This window comes from Glarea lozoyensis (assembly GCF_000409485.1).
Source record: "Glarea lozoyensis ATCC 20868 chromosome Unknown GLAREA15, whole genome shotgun sequence".
Taxonomy (NCBI): Eukaryota; Fungi; Ascomycota; class Leotiomycetes; order Helotiales; family Helotiaceae; genus Glarea; species Glarea lozoyensis.
In genome coordinates, this window is record NW_007360989.1 from 1,384,789 (window position 1) to 1,409,372 (window position 24,584).

The window sequence follows — 24,584 nt, forward strand, 5'->3', positions numbered from 1 at the left end:
CATCTACCCTGGGTTAATCAAATATTTTCACACAACATAAGGGTGGACGACCAACCAATGATAGACCATGATGGCGGATGAGGGCAGTTCTTCAACGCACTTTGCATTGTCTTAATGTCTTGCGCGAATGATTGGAACTTGGTGAGTAAGTCGATACCCATCTGAGCCCACTGTGCGCCTTGACCAGTGAAAACTAATACTATCTTCGGACTGCGCTTTTTTTTGATCGGAGGGGATAGTAGCGCTACCGAATCGGTTTTTCTAACACTGAACGCTCGATATGACTTCTGGTCCCGGCGATGCGCGAGAGTGTAAGCAAGGCCCGGCAGAGACTCAGGATGAGAATCTGCATACTCGTCATGTTGTTGAACAAGTTCATTGGCGGACCTCTGGTCATTGGATGAATACAAAAGCAGCTGTGGCTCTAAACTCGGAGATGATTTGGAATATCGATCAACCCCATGCAGCGCTGCTGATTCCAGAATCACGTGTGCATTAGAACCTCCAATTCCGAACGAGTTTACCGAAGCACGCTCAAGTTTGTCCTTCGGCCAAGGAGTATCTATTGATGGTTTTATCAGTAAGGAATCCCGCTAGCGCATCAAAAGGTACAACGGAACAAATGGTTATCTACTCACTCTCAACAGGAACTTTAAGTCTGGCACTTTCAAACGCAATCTTAGGGTTTGGTCGCGTGTAATGGATATTAGGGGGTATCATTCGGTTTTCCAGCGCGAGAACAGCTTTTATCAAGCTCGATAGACCACTTGCCCCTTCGCCGTGACCAACGTTCTACATAATGATATAGTAAGCAAGACTGTGCTTAAGTGATTCATCATAGGAGAGTAAATGTAAGCCAGTTATACTCACTGGTTTGATAGATCCGATGATCATGCCCTTCTCACTTCCGAATACACGAGCTACTGCCTCAGCTTCCAGCGGATCTCCAACTATTCCACAAAAATATTAGCCAGCGACTATCAAGGTTAGAAAGATCGCGATATGAAGTCTGAACCGGTAAATTCTACAAAGACCTTCAGGGATCGACATACCTGGTGTTCCCGTTGCGTGGCATTCAACAAAGCCTGTCTGGGCGAAATCTTTTATTCCAGCAATTTTATAGGCATGACGGATCATTGCTTCCTGTGCATCTGGGCTAGGCACGCTCATACCAGCGGTTTTGCCGTCACTGTTAGTAGCTGTGGCACGAATCACACTTCTAATTGGATCACCATCGCGAATAGCATCACTCAGAGGTTTGATAAATACGGCGTTGACGCCCTCCCCTCGAGCATATCCGTCAGCATTCGAGTCAAATGACTTGGAAATACCGTCTGGTGAAAGAACTCCCTGCTCTGTCATTGCTATCGTCATTGTCGGTGTCAACATCAGATTGGCGCCTGCAACGATGGCGGAGTTGCAATCACCACTGTTAATAGCTTTGCACGCTTCATGCAGCGCAACAAGCGAGGATGAGCAGGCAGTACGTATGGTCATACTAATGGATATTAGCAATTGCATTCGTGGAACCCGATTTTACCCACCTAGGTCCTTTTAAGTCAAACTCGTAGCTGATTCTGTTGCTAACAGCGAATGATTCTGTACCTGGAATGCCATACAGCCCAGCATTATGTGTATCTTTTGTTGATAGATCAATCCAATCCTGTGATTATCAGCCATGGCCGCTCTCATAGTCGCATCAAACTCACATCTCCAAATACACCCACGTAGCAGCCTACATTGTCTCCTTTCCAATCTGTTTGCCCGCCGCTTTCCATACACTCCCACACGACCTCGAGCAGCATTCTTTGGTGGGGATCCATTTTATTGACTTCCGACTTGCTCATTGAAAAGACAGATGCATCAAAGCTATCTATGTCGTCCTGAAGAAAGTAGCCATACTTCGTGATGACAGATCCGGTTGCCTTCGTCTTTTTGTAGAAACCATCGATATTGTATCGACTGGATGGTACTATACTTCGACCGTCACGTTTACTGACTAGGAAATCCCACAACGATGAAGCGGAATCGACACCACCTGGAAGTCTCACTCCTATCCCGACTATGGCGATTGGGCATGGTATCTCCATGGCGAATTGTAAAAAAGAGTTCCTCACGCAGGTTGCAAAATGTGTTTTGCAGAATAGAGGAGATGAGTTCTGGCTGGCTGACCTGTATATACACTGTTCACACACGTGTCGTATACGCAGATTGATTCGAGAGCTTTGCTGGCTTAAGACTCTCTGCAAGTGGAAATCCGAGTGCTGCAACAAAACGGAGGAAACTTATCTCGGCATCTATAAATCTTGGTATCTTTCAGAATTTGTACGGTGGTAGCGAGGTTTATCTTGTTGGATTAATCCTGTCCAACAACGAGATTATGTTGGGTAAGTAGGTACTCTGCCAGCTGGAGTCCACCAATTGCACCAAATGCCGCCCGAAAGCACATCTGAGCACTGAGCTGCCCTGTAGATGCATAGCCGACCGCCACATGGGATAGCAAGCTATCTGACATGGTTAAGCTAGATTCAGATTCAGCTCCGGCTTTCTTAGTAAGATTACCTGAGTTGCCTGACATGATACAGTACTCGAGTACGAGTCTTGGAGTTCATGGATTTTTCGGTTGTCACTACGCGTTTGCAAATCACTTGTGGAAGTATGACTGCATACCAAGTGACACGTTCACCTTGCGGTTTCATAGTATCGGAAAATCATGGTATGTTATCAATATCTAAAACCCGAAGGTGACGAGAACCGTAAGCACGTCGAACGCTTGCCACATCGGGGCTAGCCAAATGGTTCTCGTAGTCATGTGATCAGCTTATGCCATCGTCTTGCCCCTTTCTCCCTTCTCTCAAGATGCATGATATGATACTTCTTTTGAATTCCGGACAACCAACAAGCGGAGATCATGGATTGAGCACATAAGTTGGAATGTACAATCACCACCACGTCGAAAGTTTTCCAGCGAAGTTGGCGCCATGGCTCATTTGCAGACTCCTCCGCCAATGCCGAATTTCCCGCCTCCTATTGTTCCACAAGACATCCAACCAACATAGTGGTTTAAGACAAATTGGATCGAAGATCGCCCTTTCTCAGGATCTTGGTGAACCATGTAAATCCTTGGTAATGTAAGAATGCCACGGAACTAGCCTGAAGCACTGCCAGCACAATTGGGAGTTGAAGTTGGTCTTGCCCAATCTTTCCAACTCCAGGCAATAAATGCTCGACTCGTACTTGGTGGGGGTCTTTATATGTAACAATCATGTCACTTATTAGTCTCCCGAGCACAATCGTGCCCGAACCAAGTCTCACAATGGCGTATGTCGTGAGCAAGATCATTCTATTGATCAGACGACCTCGACTTTTGCGATACCCTAGGTTATCGAGTTGTCTCTGAATGCTCAGGAATATGTTTGGGATCTCCCAAGCTGCTAAAGCACCATGATAGTGCATTGATAGGGGTCGCTATGAGAACTATCAGGTCAAGAACTTCAAGCAAATTGTTGGTCAACTTACGAAGGCTATTGATGTCGCAAACAAGGTGGCAAATGAATGCGCCAGCATATATTTTCCCTCAACATCCACGTTACACCATACCTGGACGAGGTGGAACACAAAGTATCCCACTGTGATCGCAAGTGCAGAAGCTGTTTGTTCGTGGTAGCCCAGGATCCTCTCTTGGGGCGTCAACCCTTCTCTGAATTCAGAGTGCCAGAGTAGATATATCGAGACTCCAGTATTGACTATTGACTGAGCGATACTGACCATAGAAATATTCCACCAGAAAACCGCTCTTTCAGTCGGTGGATTTTTCGGGTCGTACGGAATGAAGAGTTTGCGAAGCAATGGGCCAACCACCAAATGCGTGATTTTATACCATACTGCAGAAGCTAGCACGATTGGAAGATGTGGTATAATACCAGCTATGTTCAAAAGACCAGGTCCAAAGATTGTGTTCAGATCCATTTTGAAATTGAAATCTAAAGAGAAGTCATTGTTTAGTTCATTTGTTGCGGACCCTCTGACTGACCTATTATTGTGCACAGATATCTTTCGCAAACCTTCCTTGGAGATACTAAAGTGAGGTCGGCGAATACAACCTCGAAAAACGGCTGATTCATACTTGTCGATCCAAAGGCGCAATACGATATTTAAGATTTTAGACTTATTTTACCTGTCTGACCTTCATACCGGATATAGTTCCCATGTTGCATGCTGACAACAACTAGTGCTGAGATACCGGAGAGATGTCTCAAAATGGGCAGGACCGCGCCGAACCGACCACAGAAGCGTTCCATTGGTGCAACATGTTGTTCTACGGGTATCACATAAGCGTAAGCAATCAGAGTTAAACTCCATGTCTCACTCGTAAATTAACCAACAGTTTGAGCGTCGAAAACGATACCGTTAGAGTAACTGTATCGCTGCTCTGAAAGTTGCAAAAGCTGAAATGGATATCGAAACACCAACACCCGAGATGTCCTCATCGATAGAGACCGGAAGTCCTCCTAGTAAAGAAGAGAAGATGGATGTACCAATTGAAAAGAAATCACTTTCTTTCATGTTGGCGTATGGTTCTGTGATGGCAAGTGCCTTTATTTCTACCATGGATACTGTAATTGTCGCGACTGCGCTGCCTGCGATAGCACAGGGATTGAATGCGCGTTCCAACGAGGCGTACTGGCTTGGATCGGGATTTCTTTTCGCTCAGGCAGTGAGCCAGCCACTGTATGGTACTTTGTCTGGAGTTTTTGGAAGAAAATCATGTTTTCTGTTCGCTATGATCGTCTTTACGATTGCAAGTCTTTTCTGTGCAACGGCTCAGAGTATTGAGTGGTTGATTGCCGCTAGGGTGGTGAGTTCTGTTTATTCAGTGATTTCGAGAAGTTCTTTCAAGTCAAAAGACCTGACTCGCCATGTCAAAATATTTGATTTTCCCATCCTTCCTGTTTCTTCTTCCTTGCGCTGATATTGCTTTAGTTCCAAGGCATCGGCGCTGGTGGAATAAATGCATGCGGAAGCATGATTATCACTGACATGGTTTCGTTGAGAGAGCGAGCCAAATACATCGGTATCTTGTCTCTTGCTTCAGCCATTGGCCTAGTATCAGGCATCATGATGGGTGCAGGTATCGCAGGGAGAGCTTCATGGAGAATGTCAGTTTACTCCACGTATTATAGATATGTTTACTCACAATACTAGAATCTTCTACATTAACCTCCCACTCTGTGTTCCAGCTATAGCTGGAATCTATTTCTTCATCCATCTTGAGACTGGGCCTCTCTCTGTTTTGGAAAAGCTTAAACGTGTGGATTGGGTCGGCGTAGTCGTATTGACTGGTTCCCTGATATCCCTGCTTTATGGAATCACCAGCGGTGGTGTCATACATCCATGGGACTCGGGGCGGGTGATCGCAAGTATTGTAATCGCTGCTTTCGGCCTAACAGTATTCCTTTTCTACGAGCATAAATACGCTAAAGAACCGATGATACCGCTTCGAATTTTCGCTAGTCGGACAGCTGCTGCTGCATTTGTTGCATCGTTCAGTTTGGGGTTCGATCTTTGGGCCATGCAATACTATTTAATTCAATATGTAAGTCTATTATCATACAGCGCTGCGGGCCTGCAAAGACTAAGAACAACTTACAGTTCCTTGTTACCAAGCGGCGCTCTCTGGTTGGCGCCGGTGTGTCAATTCTTCCCGGAACTGTTTTGGTACCTTTCATGGCTGTGGCTGGTGGTCTACTCATAACCAAACTCCAAAAGTTCAAAGCAGTAAATACTGCTGCTTGGTTCTTCACGACGCTTGGTTTTGCGCTGATGACTCAACTCAAGATTGACTCTAATAAAGGTGTTCAATATGGATTTCAAATCGTGTACGCCTTCGGGGCAGGAGTGGTAGGTAATTCGTAATTATGATTTTGAGTAGTACTAACGCCGCTGTTAGCTTTTCCCAGGAAGGACATGCGCAGTTCAAGCTTGCCAGACAGATGATGATGTTCCAATGGTATGCAAACCCTCCTTCAAGAATCTCACAACTCCTAATCCAATGCCAGGCCACAGCACTAGTATCTTTTGTTTTGAGTCTCGGTCAATCCTTCGGGGTCGGTATCGGTGGTGTGGTATTTCAAAACCAATGGAACAAGCACACCCAAAAGTCGATATTGGCTGGCAGCATTCCACCCCAATATGTCCTCTCATACCGACAAGCGGAGCAAGCTTTCGAACTGATTAAACCCTTCCCACCGTCCGTTCAAGTTGTATATCGTATAATAATGGCTGATGTTATCGATGCGATATTTATTGTCATTGCTGCTTTTGCAGGGCTGGCGCTTTTGACGAGTCTGGTTTCGAGAGACTTGAGTCTGGACAGGGATACGAGGAGCGCGCAGCAGTTTAAGGAGAAGAGGAAGTCGAAGAAGGGAGATGGAGTAGTGATGATATCTGCATTGGAAGAGAAAGTCGTCTAAATTCGAAGATATCGATTCCTTGTATATAGGTAGGTATGCTAGATTCGATCGATTAAATCCTAATCGGCTCGGTGCTCTGCGTACCTTCGCATTTTGACTCTCAAGCAAGCTCGTTCACAACAAAATTGATATCCGAGTACTGGTATCTGATGCAAAAATTGCAAGTGCTGTTCTGCGGTTCAAGTTTTGAGAAAAAAGAGATTTTTGAAAACAATTCGGTTGGAGGACTTGCTGCTACCTAGCATTTGCAATGACCCCCATGGACCAGACTGCACGTCTTCTAACCAGCGTGAATTTAATCAATCATTTTTGCCACAATTTACTAACATAATTTGACGCGTCAAAATACTGTTCTCTTTGTTTTTGTAACTGATGAACAACTGTTGTCGTTCACAATCCGTTCATACAGTTCGGTGTCTTTTGGAAGAACAGAATAGACGACTGTTCACTCTGTTACTCGAGAAGAATCTGTATTTTTGCTTGAAGCTATATTGTAAATATGAGGCGCAAATCACACACATCAGCTCCCAACGTCGGTCCATCCACAGACTCAGCTGCAGAACAGACATCAAAGTAAACAATGGAGATCCTCAAGCACCACACAATTAACTAACGAGAACCAGCATGGCAGAAAAGTTCACAATTCCAGCATCAGCAACACCAGCAAACCCTCCCGCAAACCCTCCCTCTGAGCCCGCTCCCCCAACTCGATCATCCCGCCTCAACCCCCGAAAACGCGAAGATGCCCTCACGCGCCGCGACATCACCGAGGAAGAACTCAAAGAAATCAGACCCGGCTACGTAATGGGCAGTCTTCTCGCCTTCCGCAAGATTAGGAAAAGCGAATCCCATCCGGTAACCAGACGAATCCATCTGACGTTTGACGAGGGCAGAGAACTGGATGCTCGTCGCTTGTTGAACAACCCGAACGGTGGCATTAGGAAGAGGAAACCACGGGGGACTCCTGTGGCTAGTACTGAGAAGAGGATGGAGAATATGGCTTTTGTGCAGGGGCAGATTGCGGAGTTGGATGCGTTTAAGGATGCGAAGGGACGCTTAGATCGAGAGCGGTTCATGTGGCACCCGCTGATGTTTTCGGGTGGTAGGAATGTTTTATTGGATAAGATTACGAACAGATTCTATAGGAATGCGTGCTTTTGATTGTCGTAGGAGTTGTTGGGTTAGTAGCAGATGTTGGGGGCGGATGGTTCTTTTGGGTGACATGGAGAGTTGGTGATGGATTGGTTCTTGGATACCCTTGATGTTTGGATTATTGGTTTTTACTTTGAATTTGTGCAGCTACAAAGATTGGATACAAGTAGCGAGTTATCTTTCGGAATTGAATATATAAGAATTTGACTATGTCAAGACGCCAACATCTTTTGCTTCCAATTAGCTGTCTTTCTTGATTTATCTCGTACGAATGGGCCTGCCCTGGAGCCTTTCCATTCTGATATCCGGCCAAAACATGCTTTGCTTTAGCACGTAAGATTACAAGAGCGTAGAGCGCCTTTTTAACATGATACAACAACTCACGCCTGAAAGAACAGCCAATCAAAAGCTCGATACATTCAACGTTTCCTTGAACTGGCCTTCTTTTAACTTGTAATCTACATATGAAGAGATCTGGTGGGACTTTCAAACATCTACAGGCTAAATTCTCGCCAGATGTGGTCTCTGGGATCTATCCGTATGTATCTCTGATATTGCAATCGAAGGTCTACCAGGTTTAAACCGAGATATCACACATAAAAAACAAAGAATAGTAGGATTGATTGATTGAAGATCGATATTCCGGTGCTAACTCGCATGCCCCTTAACAAAGACCTTTCCTCTTACATTAGACTTGCCTGAAACCAAGTGAAGAATTCCGTATCTCACAGAATTCCTCTTCAACATCCTACAGCTCCCCTTTCATCATGTGAATAGTTCTGCCAGCTGTCCGAAAATCATCATCTCAGTCTTAGCTTCGGCATATTAAAATAGATATAACTATCAACAACATACTCTCTATACAATAAAGACATTATCATCATTCTCGTGAGTCTTCAGTGGATAGGTAGGTGCTAGAGATGTTGCTTAGCACAATAAACGACATCTCCTCATGAAAAATGTAGTCACAGGCTACAGCGACAGCGAATCTTGATTTGAGTTTACAGGAGATATTTTACTGCATTCGTTGTCATGAAAAAAGAAGTGTGCAACAGGAAAAATATCATAATTGGCTAATATCTACAGGAACCACAACACAACCCACCACGACAGAAACAAAACCGAGACTGGTACGAATCCCCACTACCTTCCTACTGCCACAAATGGCAACGCTAAAGCTACAGATGGGGCGGCTGTACTGGATTTGCTCGCTGCATTTCCAGTACCGCCAGCACCGCCATCACCGCCATCACCGTCATCACCACCCAGGTCGTCATCCTCACGACAGCCACCACCAGAACGAGGCTTGCGCTTTCGCCTTCTGCGTTGACGCTTCCTCTTCTTAGCGGTCTGCTGCTCTTCCTCGTCATCAGAACGCTGCCGCCTGCTGGCTTGCGTAGATTTCGAGGCAGAGGGTGGCTTCCAGTTTACCACCGAGTCTCTAAGCCTCTTGATTTCTCTCAAAGCTTGAACACGTTCTAGCATCACTTCTGCATGGTCACCAAAGATACCCCGGTATATTTCTAGCTCGCTTCTTTCTTTTTCGTCATCGCGAGCATGTCTAGGTTGACGTCTGCGAGGCGCGTTCTTGAAGCTCGGCTTCTGATCCAATGAATCTTCTTCTTTCTTGATGAGGGAAGGACCAGCAATAGGTGTCCTATGTGGCTCCCGATTCTTGTTCCTTGAGGAAGTCTCCGCCTGCCCCTGTCTGAAAGCAGTTGGATTCATGCTACCCCAAGGAGTTCCCTCCTGCCTCTCGCTGAGAGCAGGTGGATCTACACTTGTGGCAGCAGAATTTGACATCTTAGGTTCACGTTCTTTGAACTCAGGGATGTCGCTCATGCTGAACGAATCCTCAACTTCATTCTTGTACTTATGTCGACGACTGACTTGTACAGCGAGCTCACTTCGGGCAACACCCTCGACTCGCTGTGAGGGTCTTGCCACGAAGGACTCCGAAGGAGAATAACGCGTAGCAGAGTCTTGAAATCTATCCATCCATCTCTCTGAGATGTTTGGCAAGTTCCCTTGAGTTGCTTGCGGAGTCAAAGTATTCCAAGCCGGCTCCCTGTCTGTTACGCCAGGCTCTTTTCCTTTTCCTCTGCGCCTCTTGGGCTTGAACTTGGGTTGGAAGGCACTACCGACGTCTGGATTGTTACCTCCCACTCCCGCACTTTCACGACGACTAGAAATGCCTTCATGGTCATCTTTTGTATGTGTGTTTGCTTCGGCAGCCCTTCTCTGCTCAATTCGTTCGCGGATCTGCTGTCCGCGCCAAATTGGCATCTCAGGTGGCTCGGGTACTCCGAACTCCGCCAAAGTTGCACTTTGATCTACCATTATTAGCATCTTGAAGAGAACGTCGAGAAGGTTGACTTACTGAAGTGCGTGAACAACCTCCATTCAACGTTCCAGTCCTGCCGAAAGCCTTGAGTCATATACAAAGGCTCGACCTCTTCGGTATAGGAACGGTGGAGGTTGTTATATGTGTTGGCACCTTCAACATTCCGCTGAACGTGTCCTTCTTCAACCCACCGAAGAAAGACTTTTGCTCTCTGTGATTCATAGAACCACGGTTTATCTCGGTCATAATCTGGGCCTGGCGGCGGCCATACTGCCGCAAACTCAGACGCCATGATTGTTGATTAATGATTGCGATGTGAAGATTCGAAACGAAAGATCGGTAAACATTCGTGTCGAGATTTTCGATCGCGTCGCGCTTGTACTAGCGTGGTATTCTTCTACATACATTAAAGGTGAAGTCGAGAGGTATCGGTAATTGAGACTTCCCTTCATTTTCGACTATTCATACCATTTACTCAGCTGGCTGGCAAAGGGTCTGGAGAACGAAATCCATGAGACAGTCTTCGCGCTGATAGTGTATCATTACTCTCTAAACTATAGATGTGCGAGGTTTGAGGGGACATTCGTGACTTCGTCAGTCTAATCGAATAATTGTCTTATATTTGCTACCCCTTATTAATTACAACGCTTTGGAGGACATAGTGATAAGGTGAAGTCGGCCGCAAAAATAAACATTTTCCCTTTTCAGCAAGACGAGTTTTCAACATCGGAAACTTCATCTTGGGATGATCTGGGAGAGCTTGCGACTTCCAAAGAAAAGGTTGCAGTTTTAGAAAGATCAGCAAGGCAAAGAAGCCTTCTCAAAGATCATTCAGAAGCTGGACGAAGCTAAAGTAAAGGAGTTGCAGGCGTGGGTTGATCTTATCGAGCAAATCGACATCAAGACCATCCAGATGGAAGACCTCATCAGAAAACGCTCTAAAATATAAGATGCCGATGTTGCTTTGAAGTGTTCTCTGAAGAATGACGCTGTACTTGACGCACTTAAACATCTCGCTCGTCTCGTTTGGGAAGAACACCAGAATAATCTGGGTTTTCCAGCTGATAAGCTCTTATGTTACATCGTACTCGGGGAGATAGCTGTCTTAAACGGCGGTGCTCCAGTCAGTCCCAGACTGTATCAGTCGTACAAACATTTCAAGTCGCGGAGAGATGCTCGGTTCGAAGAATCTGGCGTCTTGATGTTTATTTTTCAGCTCTGTCAAGAAGAGTTCATGAAGACTGTTCAGTCAGAGGACCCTGCGCGCGCATTGCGCCTGCGTCGCTGCCAGAGCCTTGGTTTATCGACTGAAGATTGCGAACACCTTCATGGCGCCAAAGAGACGCTGTTGAATGACAGTATCGAAATCTGTGAGTGGAAGGCTTCCAAATTTGGAGAGCCATGGGCTGAACCTTTTGAGAAGTGGAAGGAGAAGGCGCTTTAGTACAGGTATAATTGAATCAACAATACTTTTTTCCAAATGCAGTCTTTAGTCATCTTATTTACTGTGAGTAACAGACGAAATCGCGATAATGTATCAAATGGATTGGTTAATCATCTTGCTTCGAGTTTTGATTCGTCTTCTTCAAGGCGAATAAGAGTGAAGAGTACGACATTTCGTGAGATCAGTCGAATGAATGTCGCGTTCCAAATATCAGTTATTCTCTGCTTCGCATGAGTCTGGATATACTAACCGTTCATCGACTCCCAATGTATCGCGTAAAATCTTGAATATGCTAGATGATGTGCTACTGTCAAATTCACTATGGTATAATCCATCATTGTCGTCGTCGTCCAGCTTCAAAAGCGGCTGAACTCCAGGTCTCAGACAAATGAGGCAACCCCTCCACATCGTCGCTTCATCATTGGCTCCACCTCAATATCCAGGGGCAAGAAGCGAGATTGATCTGCCTCACTGACGTCACCTCTTCATCCTCCACGAAAACTTGCTTCGGGATAATAAGAATCATGAATTCATGAAATGAGACATGAATTGTGGCTGGGTAGTATCGTTATAAAAGTGCGCACTAGACCCCGACATTCGATCGACAAAATACTACACAAACACAAACCACACTATCACACCCTATACCAAACAAATTACAATATCAACCGCCAAAATGCCACTCTTCTCCCGCTCCACCCCGGCAACCACCGAAACTACAACAACGACCCATCACCGCGGCACCTCTCCAAAACGCTCATCCACGCTCTTCCGCCGCCGCTCGCCAACCCCACCACCAGTAGCCCACTCCTCCACCCACAACTTCCTGCACAGAAATGAAGATGCTTCCATCATTACCGCGCGAGAACGCGTTATCGCTGCGGAACGCAGTGAGAAAGAGGCGGATCGCGCGCTGATTCAGGCGAGGGTCGCGGTTAAGGAGGCCAGGGAACATGTTAAGCGTATTGAGAGGGAGGCGAAGGAGGATGCGAGACGCGCGCAGCTTAAGGCGGAGCAGGCGAAGAGTTTGGGGAAGAGAGAGAGGGCTTTGGGTCGTAAGTTTAAATAGTAACCGGAGGTGGTTTGAATTCGTGACTGACTTTGAGATAGGACATGGACATTAATACCGCCACGTCAAAGTCTGATCGTATTTACGAGAGCGAAGCAAGTGCCACTTTATGATGATGATTTACGCGCGAGGGACTTGGATTTCATATCCACCGCACATTTTGAGCTGCCAAGGAGAGGCAGTGAAGTGATTTTTGGATTTACACCCTCCACATTTGGGAGCCTGGGCTGTATGATATGAGCGAAGCATGGCGTTAAGTGATTTGGCGGGTATTAGCGAACTTCTTAGTGAAGATTTTACAAATATTTTATATGGAATGAAAGTATTAGACCTTATCGTACTGTTGTAATTTTTTGTTTCTTTCACTATGTCGTAGAATACACAACTCTAACCCGGACCGAGCAACACGGTAAGGACGTATTCGTAAAAAGATTATTAAATAGTTTATGTAGCATTAAGTGTAGAAGCAATTTAGCATTTTGAATCTGAAGGGTTGAAATGCATGCTAAGAATAAATTAACTAACAACTACAGCAGATACATCAACCAGGACCCAAAGCAATTGCTCCCATCACGATACCACCAAAACTATCAGCGCACAATCGTGCTCTGGTTGGAGCCGAATGTCCACCTTCCTCTAAACTCATAATCCGTCACACATCGACGTCTGAGTAGCGCGAGAATTTCAGGTGAAGGTACACAAGAACTGGCATTCTGCCTATCCTCAGTCGATTCATACATTCTCCTATCCCTTGACAAATGTGGGTCTAAACTCAGTGGGAACGGTGGCTGAAGGTCCTGGAGAATCAGCATCCTGCTTCATCTCAAAGGGCTCTTCATCGCCAGGTTCTTCTTCGCCAAGGTTTGATACCAATTCAGTATGCTCAGAGTCGATCGATCTGGTCTTTGCAACGTTTCCAGCTCCTGCGGAAAGCAAGTTGCGGAGCCCAGAGACTTCCTCTCTGAGAATCGACAGCGATTCATGAAGCCCAGAGTCAACCTCTCCAAGCTTCGGAACGATTTTATTATCCGTAGAAACTGATTTACATAGCCCAGAGACGTCTTCTCTAAGGCTAGCAAATTCAGTTTCGCGAGCAATAAGCAATGAACGTATGGCGGCATTTTCTGCCTTCAGCGATATGTTTTCGGCTTCGCTGGCTAAAATAGATTTGCGTAGCACAGAACTCTCGTTCTTAAGCTTTGCAATTTCAGCATCACGAGAAGCTAGTGATGAAAGAAGTAAAGAGATCTCCTCTGTAGACTTCTCAACACCAGCCGCGCTCGATGAAATGGATTGGCGAATAACAGAGAGCTCCTCTGTTGATTTCGCGACTTTATTCTCGCTCGCAGAAAGGGAATCGCGAAGCTCAGAGATATCCTCTTTGAGCTTCGCTACTTCCGCTTCTCGTGCAGACAGCAGTTGACACAGATGCTGCGAGGTGACTGCCTCCCCTCGCAAACTTTCGTATTCTGCTCTGGCATGCTGAGCGAGCGATCGTTGAGCATTCGCTTCAACTGTGAGCTGTCGAAACCTGAGAATGCCTTCGCACAAGGTCAGGTCAATCCGGCTTGGATTGTTAGTATACAGTCTATCTGTTAGTCGTTGACATGCGACTACACAGTCACTGTCAGTTTGAGATCGAACTCGCGCGAGTTCGTCGATGTCGGGCGCCATAGTGGTATCAAAATCTAATCTCAATCGTGATGTTTGACTTGTGGTAGAAAGATGTGTCGAAGGTGAGACGAGGTGTGTAAACATAGTTTATAATCAGGCGCTAAGTTGGTAGTCTGGTTCTCACGTGAGACAGCCAGCCGGGTTGAGATCCAACGTATATAGTTTTTTGCCATCGATACACTATAAGAGTGTCCCATCAGACTTGCTATACACTAGTGCACCTTTCTTCTACCTCGCACTATCGCCCTTCTGGGGATTGACAACCAATTATCCACATACTGTCCTTAGACCTCTCCTCAAGTCGCCGATGGTATTTCGAGCTCCTTTGTCAAACTGTTATAACCAACTGTCTACATTGGCTCTCATTACTTTGAGCTCCTTGTGTATTTCGATATAACGTTCCGCCCCGGGAAGGATTTGAGACTCAGACGACGGCCGCGTAGTAGGCTTAACAGTAGGTGTCGGTTAGGTACAACCGGCCTAAGAGTAGATAGATCAGGCTAGAGGGTTGGTGGTCGAGGTTGAGTAGGGATCAATGATGATTTAGGAACAAGAGGGGTTTGCTGTCGCGGACTAGGAGTTAGTGATTTCAGAGGAGGGAACGGCAGTCGCTGAACTTGTCGAGGAGGGGACGGCGGAGGTGGTGGAGGGGTCGGTAATCGTGGTGGTGGTATTCCCTTCGCGGACTAGGAGTTGGTTTCTGAGGAGGAGAAGGCGGTCGCTGAACTTGTCGAGAATTTCCCAGCTCTCTAATGCGAGTTTTCTCTAACGCGTGGGCGGTCTCGAGTCGAGGAGGAGACGGCGGAGGTGGTGGTTATTCTTCTTTACAACAATTACCTACTAACACTTCCAGTCACCAAACGAGCCATCAATCTTCTTGGGAATCTTGGCAACTGTACGGCTTAGATGCTTACTCGCCTCAAGAAGATTTCATCAATCTCTGGACTATTTTCCCAAGTGAATATGAAGCTTTGGTAGATGATTTCGACTCCGAGGAACATATAGATTGTCTATAAGCCACTGTGGTTAGGAGAGAAGGAGAGCGAGCCTTGGAATGGTGCGGCTCGGCAATGGGCTCGTTATCCGTGGCAACATCATAGCTGATGAGGAGTGGATAATTTAAGGTCATTGATCATGCTATATACACAGGGATTCTGACAAAATGGGATCCAGGCACAAGGGGATTCTGGCAACAAAGGCACCCTGCCTTGAGGTAACCACGTGAACGGCCGTGATTGATGCTCATACGACAAGGATGAAATCACGAACAGATTGAGCTTCTGCGAACTTGAATTTCAGACATTTCTATATGTATTCCTTGTGCTCTCACTTCTCTCAGTCCCTAGGTTTCTGTCACCCCAAACCACTGGCCCTCCGGGCCCTAACCATGTCCCTCAACTTCCTGCGTGCTGTAGTTGGTCATCATACAACAGGAGCCTCCAACCCTCTTTCCGAAGGAGAAGACATCCGCAATCAGCTGCTCGACATGGCGTGGACTGTGGCACTTCTAACATTTCGCAAAGCATACTTGAGGACAGTTCGGAAAGCTTGCTCTCAAGATAGCCCAGTCCGCTGATTTTAACTTTGTGAAATCCAATAGAGCAAATTGATTTCTTACTTATTTCCAGAAAATCTCTTAGCGCATCGCACATATTGAGGAACTAATTATATTAATAAATCCCCTACTTGAAACCAGCTTTTAATATGTGATCAAATCAACGCGAATCATATGTGAAACTACCGCAGAAAAGAACCTTGAGAGCAACGCGATAACCCTTGCCAAACGCAAATTCCTCCCCTTAGATATACCCTCTCAAATGACCCCTCAAAACTTACTACTCCAAGTTCCATCGCAATCCGAAAAAATCAACAGATTATCGACCCAGTTTTCCCCGTGTGTTCCCCTAACAGCCCCGTCCATTGTTCAATACAGCAGGGTCGATGGGAGTGTATGTATATGTGAGGCGATTATGTTCACGACGCGTAATTTCTGGATCTGAAGGCTCGTGGTTGATAAACTTTTCCTTGACCGCAACATCGAGTACACTACGAGCGCGTCTACGTCGTATGATTTCTGCGTTAGGAGAGCTATCGCGTTCGATGGCTTCAAAGAGTGTTAGTGGTTGTAGACTGCACAGTGTTGGGAACCCACCACAAGCCGCTTCAAATGCATCCTCGGCCGCCTTATATTCCTTTAGGATAGCATCTCCGATCTCATGAACAGAAATGTATTTCTCGGGATTTCCACTTGGACCGCGTACGTAGACCTTTCTCCTACTAACATGTTAGTGATATGCGGTATCGAAGGTCATTGTTAGATGGTTGGTTAGTACATACTCAAGGGCTTGTTCAGCGGCAGATGAAGCCATTGTAAAAGGCCGAAAGTACTGGTGAGATTGATGAGATATTTAGTATCAGGTTAAACTTGGGAGGCGAAGAATCGATGTTCTGGCACTCCTTTAGGCTCGTGGTGGCGGAGGTGGATATGATGTTGCTGTCCTGTTTACTGAGGAAAGAAGAGCGGTGTGTTTTGAGGTGAAGTAAATAGATGTGTTGGGTTGTTGTTGTAAAGGATTAAGAGATGTTTGGCTGGAAGCTAGGACTTGTAAATACCAAATGCCTTCGGAGGTCGGAACGATATCTTGTGGAAGAAGTGAAAGTGAAGTGAAGGTCAACCTTGTTTCCAGAACAACACCGTCCCACCTCCCACCATCAACCGCGTCAAAGCAGCAGAGCACCTCTACAGGTGACAGCCTTTCTATAATATGAGCACACTCATCCACTGATCTCTCGTCACCAGTCTCCCAGTCAACTCCCCAATATAAATCACAAATTGTTTCAACATATCTTAGGGCACTCGGATCATTTGTGAGAAGCCACTTTTCACAGTTGGACCCAAGCCTCCCATTGAGCTAGAGCGGTTTCTTGCGACCAGTTTGAAGCCATGTCCAGAGAGTCACAGCGGCAGTTCTTGCCTCCTCATAACAACCTCCCGGGGAAGAACCCATTCAGCGGCATCTTCAAGACGAATGCTCTTCCATGCGGATCCGGGTCGCCCGTCGGCGGTGTCTAACCCACAGTCTGCTTAATCAACCACAGTTGCGTGCCAAATGCTCACAATAACTGGAACAGTGCCGACGAGCACGAAACTATCCACGCGATCCGGTCGATTGAGAGAGGAGATGAAATCACAATATCGTACGACCATGGCGGGATCTCAACCGAACGGCAGGCATTACTTAAAGAAAGCTTCGGCTTCTCCTGCACCTGCACCTGCAGCGGTTGCACTTTTGCCCCTTCCCTCACTCGAAGCAAACGATAGTCGCCGCACACAGATCCAGAATCTCGATGAAGTCATTGGGGCTCCGTTTCGCATGATGAGCAACCCACGAGAGAGCTTGAGTGACTGCTACTCGCTGATTCAAGTCCTCGACCAAGAGCTCGACGGGTGTGCTAGACTCTACCACGACGCATTCCAGATCATCATTTCGCATGGGGATCAAGCGCGGGCGAGTGTATTTGCGGAGAGAGCCTATAAAGCTAGAGTTGTCTGTGAAGGCGAGGATAGCCCGGAGACGGTGAAAGTGATGTCTCTTGCATTAAGACCCGCAATTCATATAAGCTTTGAAGCGTATTCTAGGAAGTTGAAAAGGACGAGGAATTCTGTAACAAAGGGTCTGGATACAAGTGAGTTTAACAAGTGGTTGTTCAGGCAGGAGAGTTAAGCAACATGTATAGACCAACGACATTCTGATCTCCAGTCATGTCCTACAAAACGTGCTACTGGAAGTGGCAAGCCTGTGATGAAGCCTAAATGCAATAGGACGGACCGTGGTACGTGAGTACGTCGCATCTTGCACGGGCTTGGCAGCGACGCGTTGGTTGAAAATGACGATATTGGTTTCGGCTCAAGCATTTCCAGGTCTTACAATGTCACTAGTAGCTCCAAGAAAATGACAACTGACTAAGAACTTGTCGTGATCTGCCTAGTGCGTTACGATAGGTCACAATTTTTCGAATGATACATGTTGGATTCGCCGTAGGTATTTCCCGTCAAGGTGACCGCTGACGTGGCATCCCATTCGGTGTAACATTAGATGTCGACGTGAAATGACAGAAGCAACCATCTCTATCCAGTCTTAGTTTTTATCTTGTCAAATCACTTTGCATTCATTGTCTTTCAGAGCCGTAACCTACAAATTGATATGGCGAAGAAGAACTACTATGCTGTTCTCTGTGGATACATTGCCCCTGCAATATGCACATCATGGTATGCTCATATCCAATAGTCAACTGAAACATTACTGACCATAGTCGATAGGGGTATAGCCCAACCCCTGGTCAGTGGCTACAGCGGTAGCGTATACAAAGGATTCAAAACATTGGACGAGGCTATAGAGTTTATGGAGGCCGAAGGACACCTTAATCACTTATTTTTCCGGGGGAGTGAAGAAGGCGAAAGAGCACCTGCAAAAGGTGATCCACGGTACTTCGCGGTGGCAAATGGTGAACATGTCGGGATCTACGATTACTATGAGTAAGTTTGGACTACTTCATATCATGGAGACTTTTGACATTTCTTAGGTCAGGTGCTCAGAACGAAATCAAAAACTATTCGCACGCTTGTCACAAGGCGTTCAGATCACGACACGAGGCTGAAGGATTCATCAAGGAATACCAGACAACTGCGGAATTGGTAGTGAGCTCTCGTCAAGATGAAGACAATGCGAGAACTCTTGATGTTTTGATGGGTGGACTTCGCCTTGAATAGTATGATACCTATGTAGAAAGGGAAATCATTGGTCTTGAAACAAAGTCTACAGAGAGCATGACATGACATAGTGATGTAGAAGATAATGAGAGGTACCTTTTTAAATGCACACCTAGAAGTGCAAAGGTGCTATAGAACCAAAAGGTACCTTTTTGTTATGGTACCGCCAGAAGACGACGCAACTATTGAATAGGCTTTGAACTCCTGGGTAACGAGTTAGAAGAAAGTACGATCGCTCAGGCGGTACTCCGTTGATTCAGGGCGTTGGGGTTGCCCTTTGTAGCCTGGATCCTAAGGCCTTAGTCTGGTCGCGCTCAGGATTTCAGCGATAAAGTTATGGCTATCTTGTCGCACTTGGTCAAGCCCACGGTAAATTCCAACCTAAGAAACAGCCTTCTCGGCCTCGCAATGTCGGCTATCTCAGTATGGGATGTCGCTCAATCAGACAAGCGTGAAGTTATAGTGGAACCTGAACTCGATCCGGTAAGTTATAAAGGGTGGCATGAAAACATTCCCGAGTTCCAGACTAGTATACTTGTTTTGTTTCCGCGTGTTGCTGCCCAGGAATATTCTCGAACAAGTGTTAGTCGTTCCGCCAGTATCCCTGGAAGGTGGGTAGAGCCAGAACCCGAGTTACACATTCTAGAGACTCTTATACACGGTGGGAAAGGACTAGCAAAATGGTCCGAAGTGGTATTAGAAGGTGAGGAGGAAGAGGAAGACAGGAAAGCAAAGGAGGAAAATAAAAGAATAGAAGAGAGGAAAAGAATGTTGCAAGAGGATTTGAAGAAGTTGGAGAACCCGATCGTGGGAACACGAAGGTTGTCACAGAAGGAATCGAACGTAGGAGCGGCGTCAAAGCCAAGTGTGGTATAGTTGAAAGGAGGCGGGCAGAAAGTTATTGAAAGTCTTGACTAGGCCAGCCAAGACATAGGATGCTCGACAGGCTGTGGAGTGAACTTCATCTTCCGTCAACATAGGTATTGGGATTATCAAGGAAAGCATTGATCATAGCTTTCATACTTTCATTCCACCGCAATCTGAATCTAACATTAGGCCGTCTTAGCATGCCTCTGATGCTGCTATAAATTCCAGTGGTTAGGGTTAGGGATTACTGTGTGCTCATGAGAGCCGATTGCTTGGTTCGGCAGATACCACATGAGTTACATGAGTAAGATGTTTATTTTATGTAAGTTGCTAGGTATTCGAAGCTGCTTTTATCTTGGTTTAGAAATTCTTACCAATTTCTTGGGTTGGATGTTCGGAGACCAAGACTCTCTCCTACACAACCCTCGAGATCTAACTTTCTCCTTTGTAAACAATGTATCAACATAGCAGTCATTGACGTAGAACTAGTCAATTGGATTTGCATTACATTGAAAATCATAATGCCATCATCCGTATTCTTCCAAGCCTTCCGGTCAACTTGATTTGTATCGCATCGAAAATCATTATACCATCATCTCATCATCCCTAGTCTTCCACATTCTCATTCGCGGCTTGTCCTTAACGTCCCGAAGCTTGCTTATAGAAAGTATCAAAAGTAGCATCCTCTCCAACAGACATCTTATACACCAACTTCGCATATCCCTCTGCCTTCTCCAACGAATGAGGTGCAAAAACCACATAAATATCACAAAGACAGATCAAAGCTTGAATGACATATTCCTGAAATACACCCCATTTCTCGATATAAAGGGTTGTACGGGCAGAGTCGAGATGTCCACCGTAAATAACAAAACCGAGACTTTCTAATCCCTTCAAACCCATCGCCACGCACTTCTTTAGCTGCTGCGTCTTACCGTAAAACTTGGACAGTGCGATATATATGTTGAAAACACTCATCCTAGGGAGCTCTGTTGCTGGCTTCTTGAATGTTGCTTCGTATACCTTCAATTGACGCTCAACTCTTTCGATACTGACATGTTTCTGTTTGATTGAACGTTGAAGACCAATCAACAATGTTTTCCTCTTTCTAGAGATATCCTTGACCAAGTTCTTGGACTCGTCACAGATGTTGCATGTGCATTCGAATCCCCAATGTTGCATCTCTTTTTTCATGTCAGCGTAATCGCAAGTCGGTTCTCGGTACCAGAAAAAGAGTTCTGTGTTGGCTAGGATGTCTTGAGTTGCTCGAATGATTTGGAGGTCGCCGATAAAGCTTCGTTTGCAATTGGCCATGCAAGAGTGGTTGACCTTTGAGGCTTTGAGCCAGATGCCTGTGGAGTGGTGCATCTTGGTTTCAGCTATATTTCCCTCCAACAGCATTTGTTGTGTTGAATGATTTGATGAGAGGGTAGGACATCCGAACGAGTTGTGACTGATGATCCGCTCAATATGGAAACTGTTTTCAGAATTCAAAGTTAGCCAAAGGTATAAAAAGCCCAAACAAGGCAACTTACGTATTAATGACAGTCCCATCGTCGCAAGTGCTGACATCTGCAGGCTCATAAGACCCACAGTGAAGCTCTCTAAACTTTGGTAGAAGTAAAGGGTTCTTGTAAAGCTTTTGTACAATCTTGGTAATTAGATCACTCTAAGTTCTAATCGTAATTCGGTTACTGTAGGTGTTAATAAGGATACTTACCGTTAAGGAATTCTCGGCAGCCTCTTCTAGAGGTATAGTATAGTAATAAGCCCTTAACTTATAATCCGTTAGATATCGGCGTCTAAGTTCTATAAGAATTTTAGTAGAAAGTATAGTAGAACTAGCTCCTCGCCTCTCTAAATTAGATTTATATATTCTCTTATACCTTAGTAAACGTAGATATCTAGGCTTGGCGAGAATAGTAATAAAAGGTCCTAGAGAATTAGTATCTTACTTTATCTTAATAGGCTCTTTATTACTAGGTTCTTTTTTACTAAGGTTTAATACTAACTTACTATACTTAGAGTCGATTAATCTAGTCTTTATAACGTTTCTAGCTTCTATAGAAAGTAAGTTATAGAGTCTAGAGACTTTCTCTCTAAAAATTAATAGTAATTTATAAAGTCTAGAGTCTACTTCTTTAAACTTTAAAGTAATTTAATTATATATATAAACTAATTTATATAGTCTAAAGACGTCTTCTCTAAAGCTAGTAACTTTAGTTTTATAAGTAGTAAGTAATAAATATATTTTAGTATTCTCTACTTTTAGAGACGTATTTTCGGCTTTACTAGCTAAAAGTAAGTCGCGAAGTATAGAAGTCTTATTCTTAAGCTTTATAACTTTAGTATTATAAAAAGCTAGTAATAAAGAAAGTATAAAGATCTTCTCTATAGACTTTTTAATACTAGCTATACTTAATAAAATAGATTAATAAATAATAGAGAGCTTCTCTATTAATTTCGTAACTCTATTTTTACTTATAAAAAGAAAAATATAAAGCTAAGAGATATTCTCTTTAAGCTTTACTACTTCTACTTTTCTAGTAAATAGTACTTAATAGAGATACTATAAAGTTAATACTTTACCTTATAGATTCTTATATTTTACTCTAGTATACTAAGTAAGTAATAGTTAAGTATTTATATTAACTATAAGCTATTAAAACCTAAGAATACTTTTATATAAAGTTAGGTTAATTCGGCCTAGATTATTAGTATATAGTCTATCTATTAGTTATTAATATATAATTATATAGTCGCTATTAGTTAGAGATCGAGCTTATATAAGCTCGTCGATATTAGATACTATAGTAGTATTAAAATCTAATTTTAATTATAATATTTAACTTATAGTAGAAAGATATATTAAAGATAAGATAAGATATATAAATATAGTTTATAATTAGGCGCTAAGTTAGTAGTCTAGTTCTTATATAAAATAGCTAGCTAGGTTAAGATCTAATATATATAGTTTTCTACTATTAATATACTATAAGAGTATTCTATTAGACTTACTATATACTAGTATACCTTTCTTCTACCTTATACTATAGTCTTTCTAGTAATTAATAACTAATTATCTATATACTATCTTTAGATATCTTCTTAAGTCGCTAATAGTATTTTAAGCTTCTTTATTAAACTATTATAACTAACTATCTATATTAGCTCTTATTACTTTAAGCTTCTTATATATTTCGATATAACGTTTTACTCTAGAAAGAATTTAAGACTTAAATAATAACTATATAGTAGGCTTAATAGTAAGTATTAGTTAGATATAACTAGTCTAAGAGTAGATAGATTAGGCTAGAGAGTTAGTAGTTAAGGTTAAGTAGAGATTAATAATAATTTAGAAATAAGAGAGGTTTACTATTATAGACTAAGAGTTAGTAATTTTAGAGAAGAGAATAGTAGTTGTTAAACTTATTAAGAAAAGAATAGTAAAAGTAGTAGAGAGGTTAGTAATTATAGTAGTATAATAATTCTAATATTCTATATACTATAGATAGAGGTTTTGTTAAGTTAGTATATAAGTAAGTACGTATAAGATTATTAGGTTATATACTCGAAGGTATATTTATTATAATAAGAGTAAGTTAAATAGATAATATACTATTACTATAGTAAGTTAAGTATAAAGCTTTTATCTAAGAAAATTACAACTATTATATAGAACTTTCTTTTCTTAAGTTCGATAGGTTCGCCTAGTAAACTTATCGAACCTTTATTATTACGTAATAGTACTCTAAACCGGGGCCTATCCGCTAATATAACTATTACTAACTTTAACTAAATTAAGCTATTAGATAGCGGTTCTAGAAACTACTTAATTTCTATAACCTCGCCTAATCCTAGGACCTTTAGTTTTAGAAGTATTATAACGCCGAGGCCGACGCTACTTATAATACTATTCTCTATTCGAACTAGCGAGTCTATATACTTTAAGTATAACTAAGAAATATATCGGTTAAAGGCTTATAGACTTCTCTTTCTTCTAATATACTACTCGACTATATAACTAAACGTTCTAATATTATAGCTCTTAGTAAATAAATTAATCTAACTAGAAAGAAGATAGCGCCTTACTCTCGCTATAAGAAGGCGAAAAAGGAGTATATAGTCTCTCGGGACCTAAAATATAGTCGCTATAGTATCTATATATCCGCTAGAAAATCGTATAATATTAAGGAGATAAATTAAATACTCTTAGTTTATAACTAAAAGAGTATTAAGGTCTAAGAAGAGAAACTCTTCTTAGAGGATAAGTAGACCGAGGCCTAGATCTAAGAGATACTAGCTTATTGTACTTATATTTGTCGATAGTAAAAGTTTCTTTAAGAATAGAAATAAAAGATAATCTTAGTAGGTCTTAACTCGCTAGATAAGTTAGATAAGTTAGAGAGAAAAGAGTAGTAGGATAAAGAGGAGAAGAGAGAGAAGAAGAAGAGAGAAGTAGAAGTAGAATAACTACTAGTCTACTCTACTCTATCCGACGACTTCTCTACTTATAATCTATTGTTACTTAATTTAAATTTTAATTCTAGGTCTTTCTAGGAGGCCCTAGATACTAGTAATAGAACTTCTTAAGCTACTTAGAGTAGTTAAGGTTATTTATTAGTTTCTATATATTTTCTAATTATAAGTAGTCTTTCTATTTTATTAAATAATATAGTTTTTCTCTAATAAGTTTATAGTCTAAGATTTTCTTAACTTTATACTCGGCGTTAAGGTTTACTAGTTCTATTTCTATAACTAGAGCTAGTAGTACTTCTAGTAGTACTAGC

General features: G+C 43.4%; 12 protein-coding genes across 12 annotated transcripts; 6 read left to right on the plus strand and 6 right to left on the minus strand.

The window, feature by feature from the left end:
- Nucleotides 1-17: 17 nt before the first annotated feature.
- GLAREA_06270 (Thiolase-like protein) lies at nt 18-2,090 on the minus strand (the record flags this gene model as incomplete). The annotated part of the gene is made up of 6 exons (XM_008081684.1): nt 18-562; nt 639-792; nt 871-950; nt 1,053-1,498; nt 1,545-1,663; nt 1,710-2,090. 6 exons carry the CDS (start codon nt 2,088-2,090, stop codon nt 18-20), a joined length of 1,725 nt encoding a protein of 574 aa, XP_008079875.1.
- Nucleotides 2,091-3,063: 973 nt separating this feature from the next.
- On the minus strand, nt 3,064-3,969 carry GLAREA_06271 (TLC-containing protein; the record flags this gene model as incomplete). Its single annotated transcript, XM_008081685.1, has 2 exons — nt 3,064-3,468; nt 3,520-3,969. 2 exons carry the CDS (start codon nt 3,967-3,969, stop codon nt 3,064-3,066), a joined length of 855 nt encoding a protein of 284 aa, XP_008079876.1.
- Nucleotides 3,970-4,453: 484 nt separating this feature from the next.
- Nucleotides 4,454-6,473, plus strand: GLAREA_06272 (MFS general substrate transporter; the record flags this gene model as incomplete). Its single annotated transcript, XM_008081686.1, has 6 exons — nt 4,454-4,858; nt 4,984-5,159; nt 5,206-5,596; nt 5,653-5,901; nt 5,951-6,010; nt 6,060-6,473. The coding sequence occupies 6 exons, from the start codon at nt 4,454-4,456 to the stop codon at nt 6,471-6,473; spliced, it is 1,695 nt and encodes a 564-aa protein (XP_008079877.1).
- Nucleotides 6,474-6,972: 499 nt separating this feature from the next.
- GLAREA_06273 (uncharacterized protein) lies at nt 6,973-7,634 on the plus strand (the record flags this gene model as incomplete). Its single annotated transcript, XM_008081687.1, has 2 exons — nt 6,973-7,046; nt 7,097-7,634. The coding sequence occupies 2 exons, from the start codon at nt 6,973-6,975 to the stop codon at nt 7,632-7,634; spliced, it is 612 nt and encodes a 203-aa protein (XP_008079878.1).
- A 1,134-nt stretch (nt 7,635-8,768) lies between these two features.
- GLAREA_06274 (uncharacterized protein) lies at nt 8,769-10,261 on the minus strand (the record flags this gene model as incomplete). The annotated part of the gene is made up of 2 exons (XM_008081688.1): nt 8,769-9,958; nt 10,006-10,261. 2 exons carry the CDS (start codon nt 10,259-10,261, stop codon nt 8,769-8,771), a joined length of 1,446 nt encoding a protein of 481 aa, XP_008079879.1.
- A 1,828-nt stretch (nt 10,262-12,089) lies between these two features.
- On the plus strand, nt 12,090-12,537 carry GLAREA_06275 (uncharacterized protein; the record flags this gene model as incomplete). Its single annotated transcript, XM_008081689.1, has 2 exons — nt 12,090-12,468; nt 12,524-12,537. The coding sequence occupies 2 exons, from the start codon at nt 12,090-12,092 to the stop codon at nt 12,535-12,537; spliced, it is 393 nt and encodes a 130-aa protein (XP_008079880.1).
- Nucleotides 12,538-13,226: 689 nt separating this feature from the next.
- On the minus strand, nt 13,227-14,156 carry GLAREA_06276 (uncharacterized protein; the record flags this gene model as incomplete). Its single annotated transcript, XM_008081690.1, has 1 exon — nt 13,227-14,156. The coding sequence occupies one exon, from the start codon at nt 14,154-14,156 to the stop codon at nt 13,227-13,229; it is 930 nt and encodes a 309-aa protein (XP_008079881.1).
- Nucleotides 14,157-16,060: 1,904 nt separating this feature from the next.
- Nucleotides 16,061-16,525, minus strand: GLAREA_06277 (uncharacterized protein; the record flags this gene model as incomplete). The annotated part of the gene is made up of 3 exons (XM_008081691.1): nt 16,061-16,260; nt 16,309-16,430; nt 16,494-16,525. 3 exons carry the CDS (start codon nt 16,523-16,525, stop codon nt 16,061-16,063), a joined length of 354 nt encoding a protein of 117 aa, XP_008079882.1.
- An 837-nt stretch (nt 16,526-17,362) lies between these two features.
- Nucleotides 17,363-17,970, plus strand: GLAREA_06278 (uncharacterized protein; the record flags this gene model as incomplete). Its single annotated transcript, XM_008081692.1, has 2 exons — nt 17,363-17,843; nt 17,918-17,970. The coding sequence occupies 2 exons, from the start codon at nt 17,363-17,365 to the stop codon at nt 17,968-17,970; spliced, it is 534 nt and encodes a 177-aa protein (XP_008079883.1).
- Nucleotides 17,971-18,361: 391 nt separating this feature from the next.
- GLAREA_06279 (uncharacterized protein) lies at nt 18,362-18,927 on the plus strand (the record flags this gene model as incomplete). The annotated part of the gene is made up of 3 exons (XM_008081693.1): nt 18,362-18,426; nt 18,478-18,693; nt 18,741-18,927. 3 exons carry the CDS (start codon nt 18,362-18,364, stop codon nt 18,925-18,927), a joined length of 468 nt encoding a protein of 155 aa, XP_008079884.1.
- A 408-nt stretch (nt 18,928-19,335) lies between these two features.
- Nucleotides 19,336-19,803, plus strand: GLAREA_06280 (uncharacterized protein; the record flags this gene model as incomplete). Its single annotated transcript, XM_008081694.1, has 1 exon — nt 19,336-19,803. The coding sequence occupies one exon, from the start codon at nt 19,336-19,338 to the stop codon at nt 19,801-19,803; it is 468 nt and encodes a 155-aa protein (XP_008079885.1).
- A 630-nt stretch (nt 19,804-20,433) lies between these two features.
- GLAREA_06281 (SET) lies at nt 20,434-21,162 on the minus strand (the record flags this gene model as incomplete). The annotated part of the gene is made up of 1 exon (XM_008081695.1): nt 20,434-21,162. One exon carries the CDS (start codon nt 21,160-21,162, stop codon nt 20,434-20,436), a length of 729 nt encoding a protein of 242 aa, XP_008079886.1.
- Nucleotides 21,163-24,584: the final 3,422 nt, after the last annotated feature.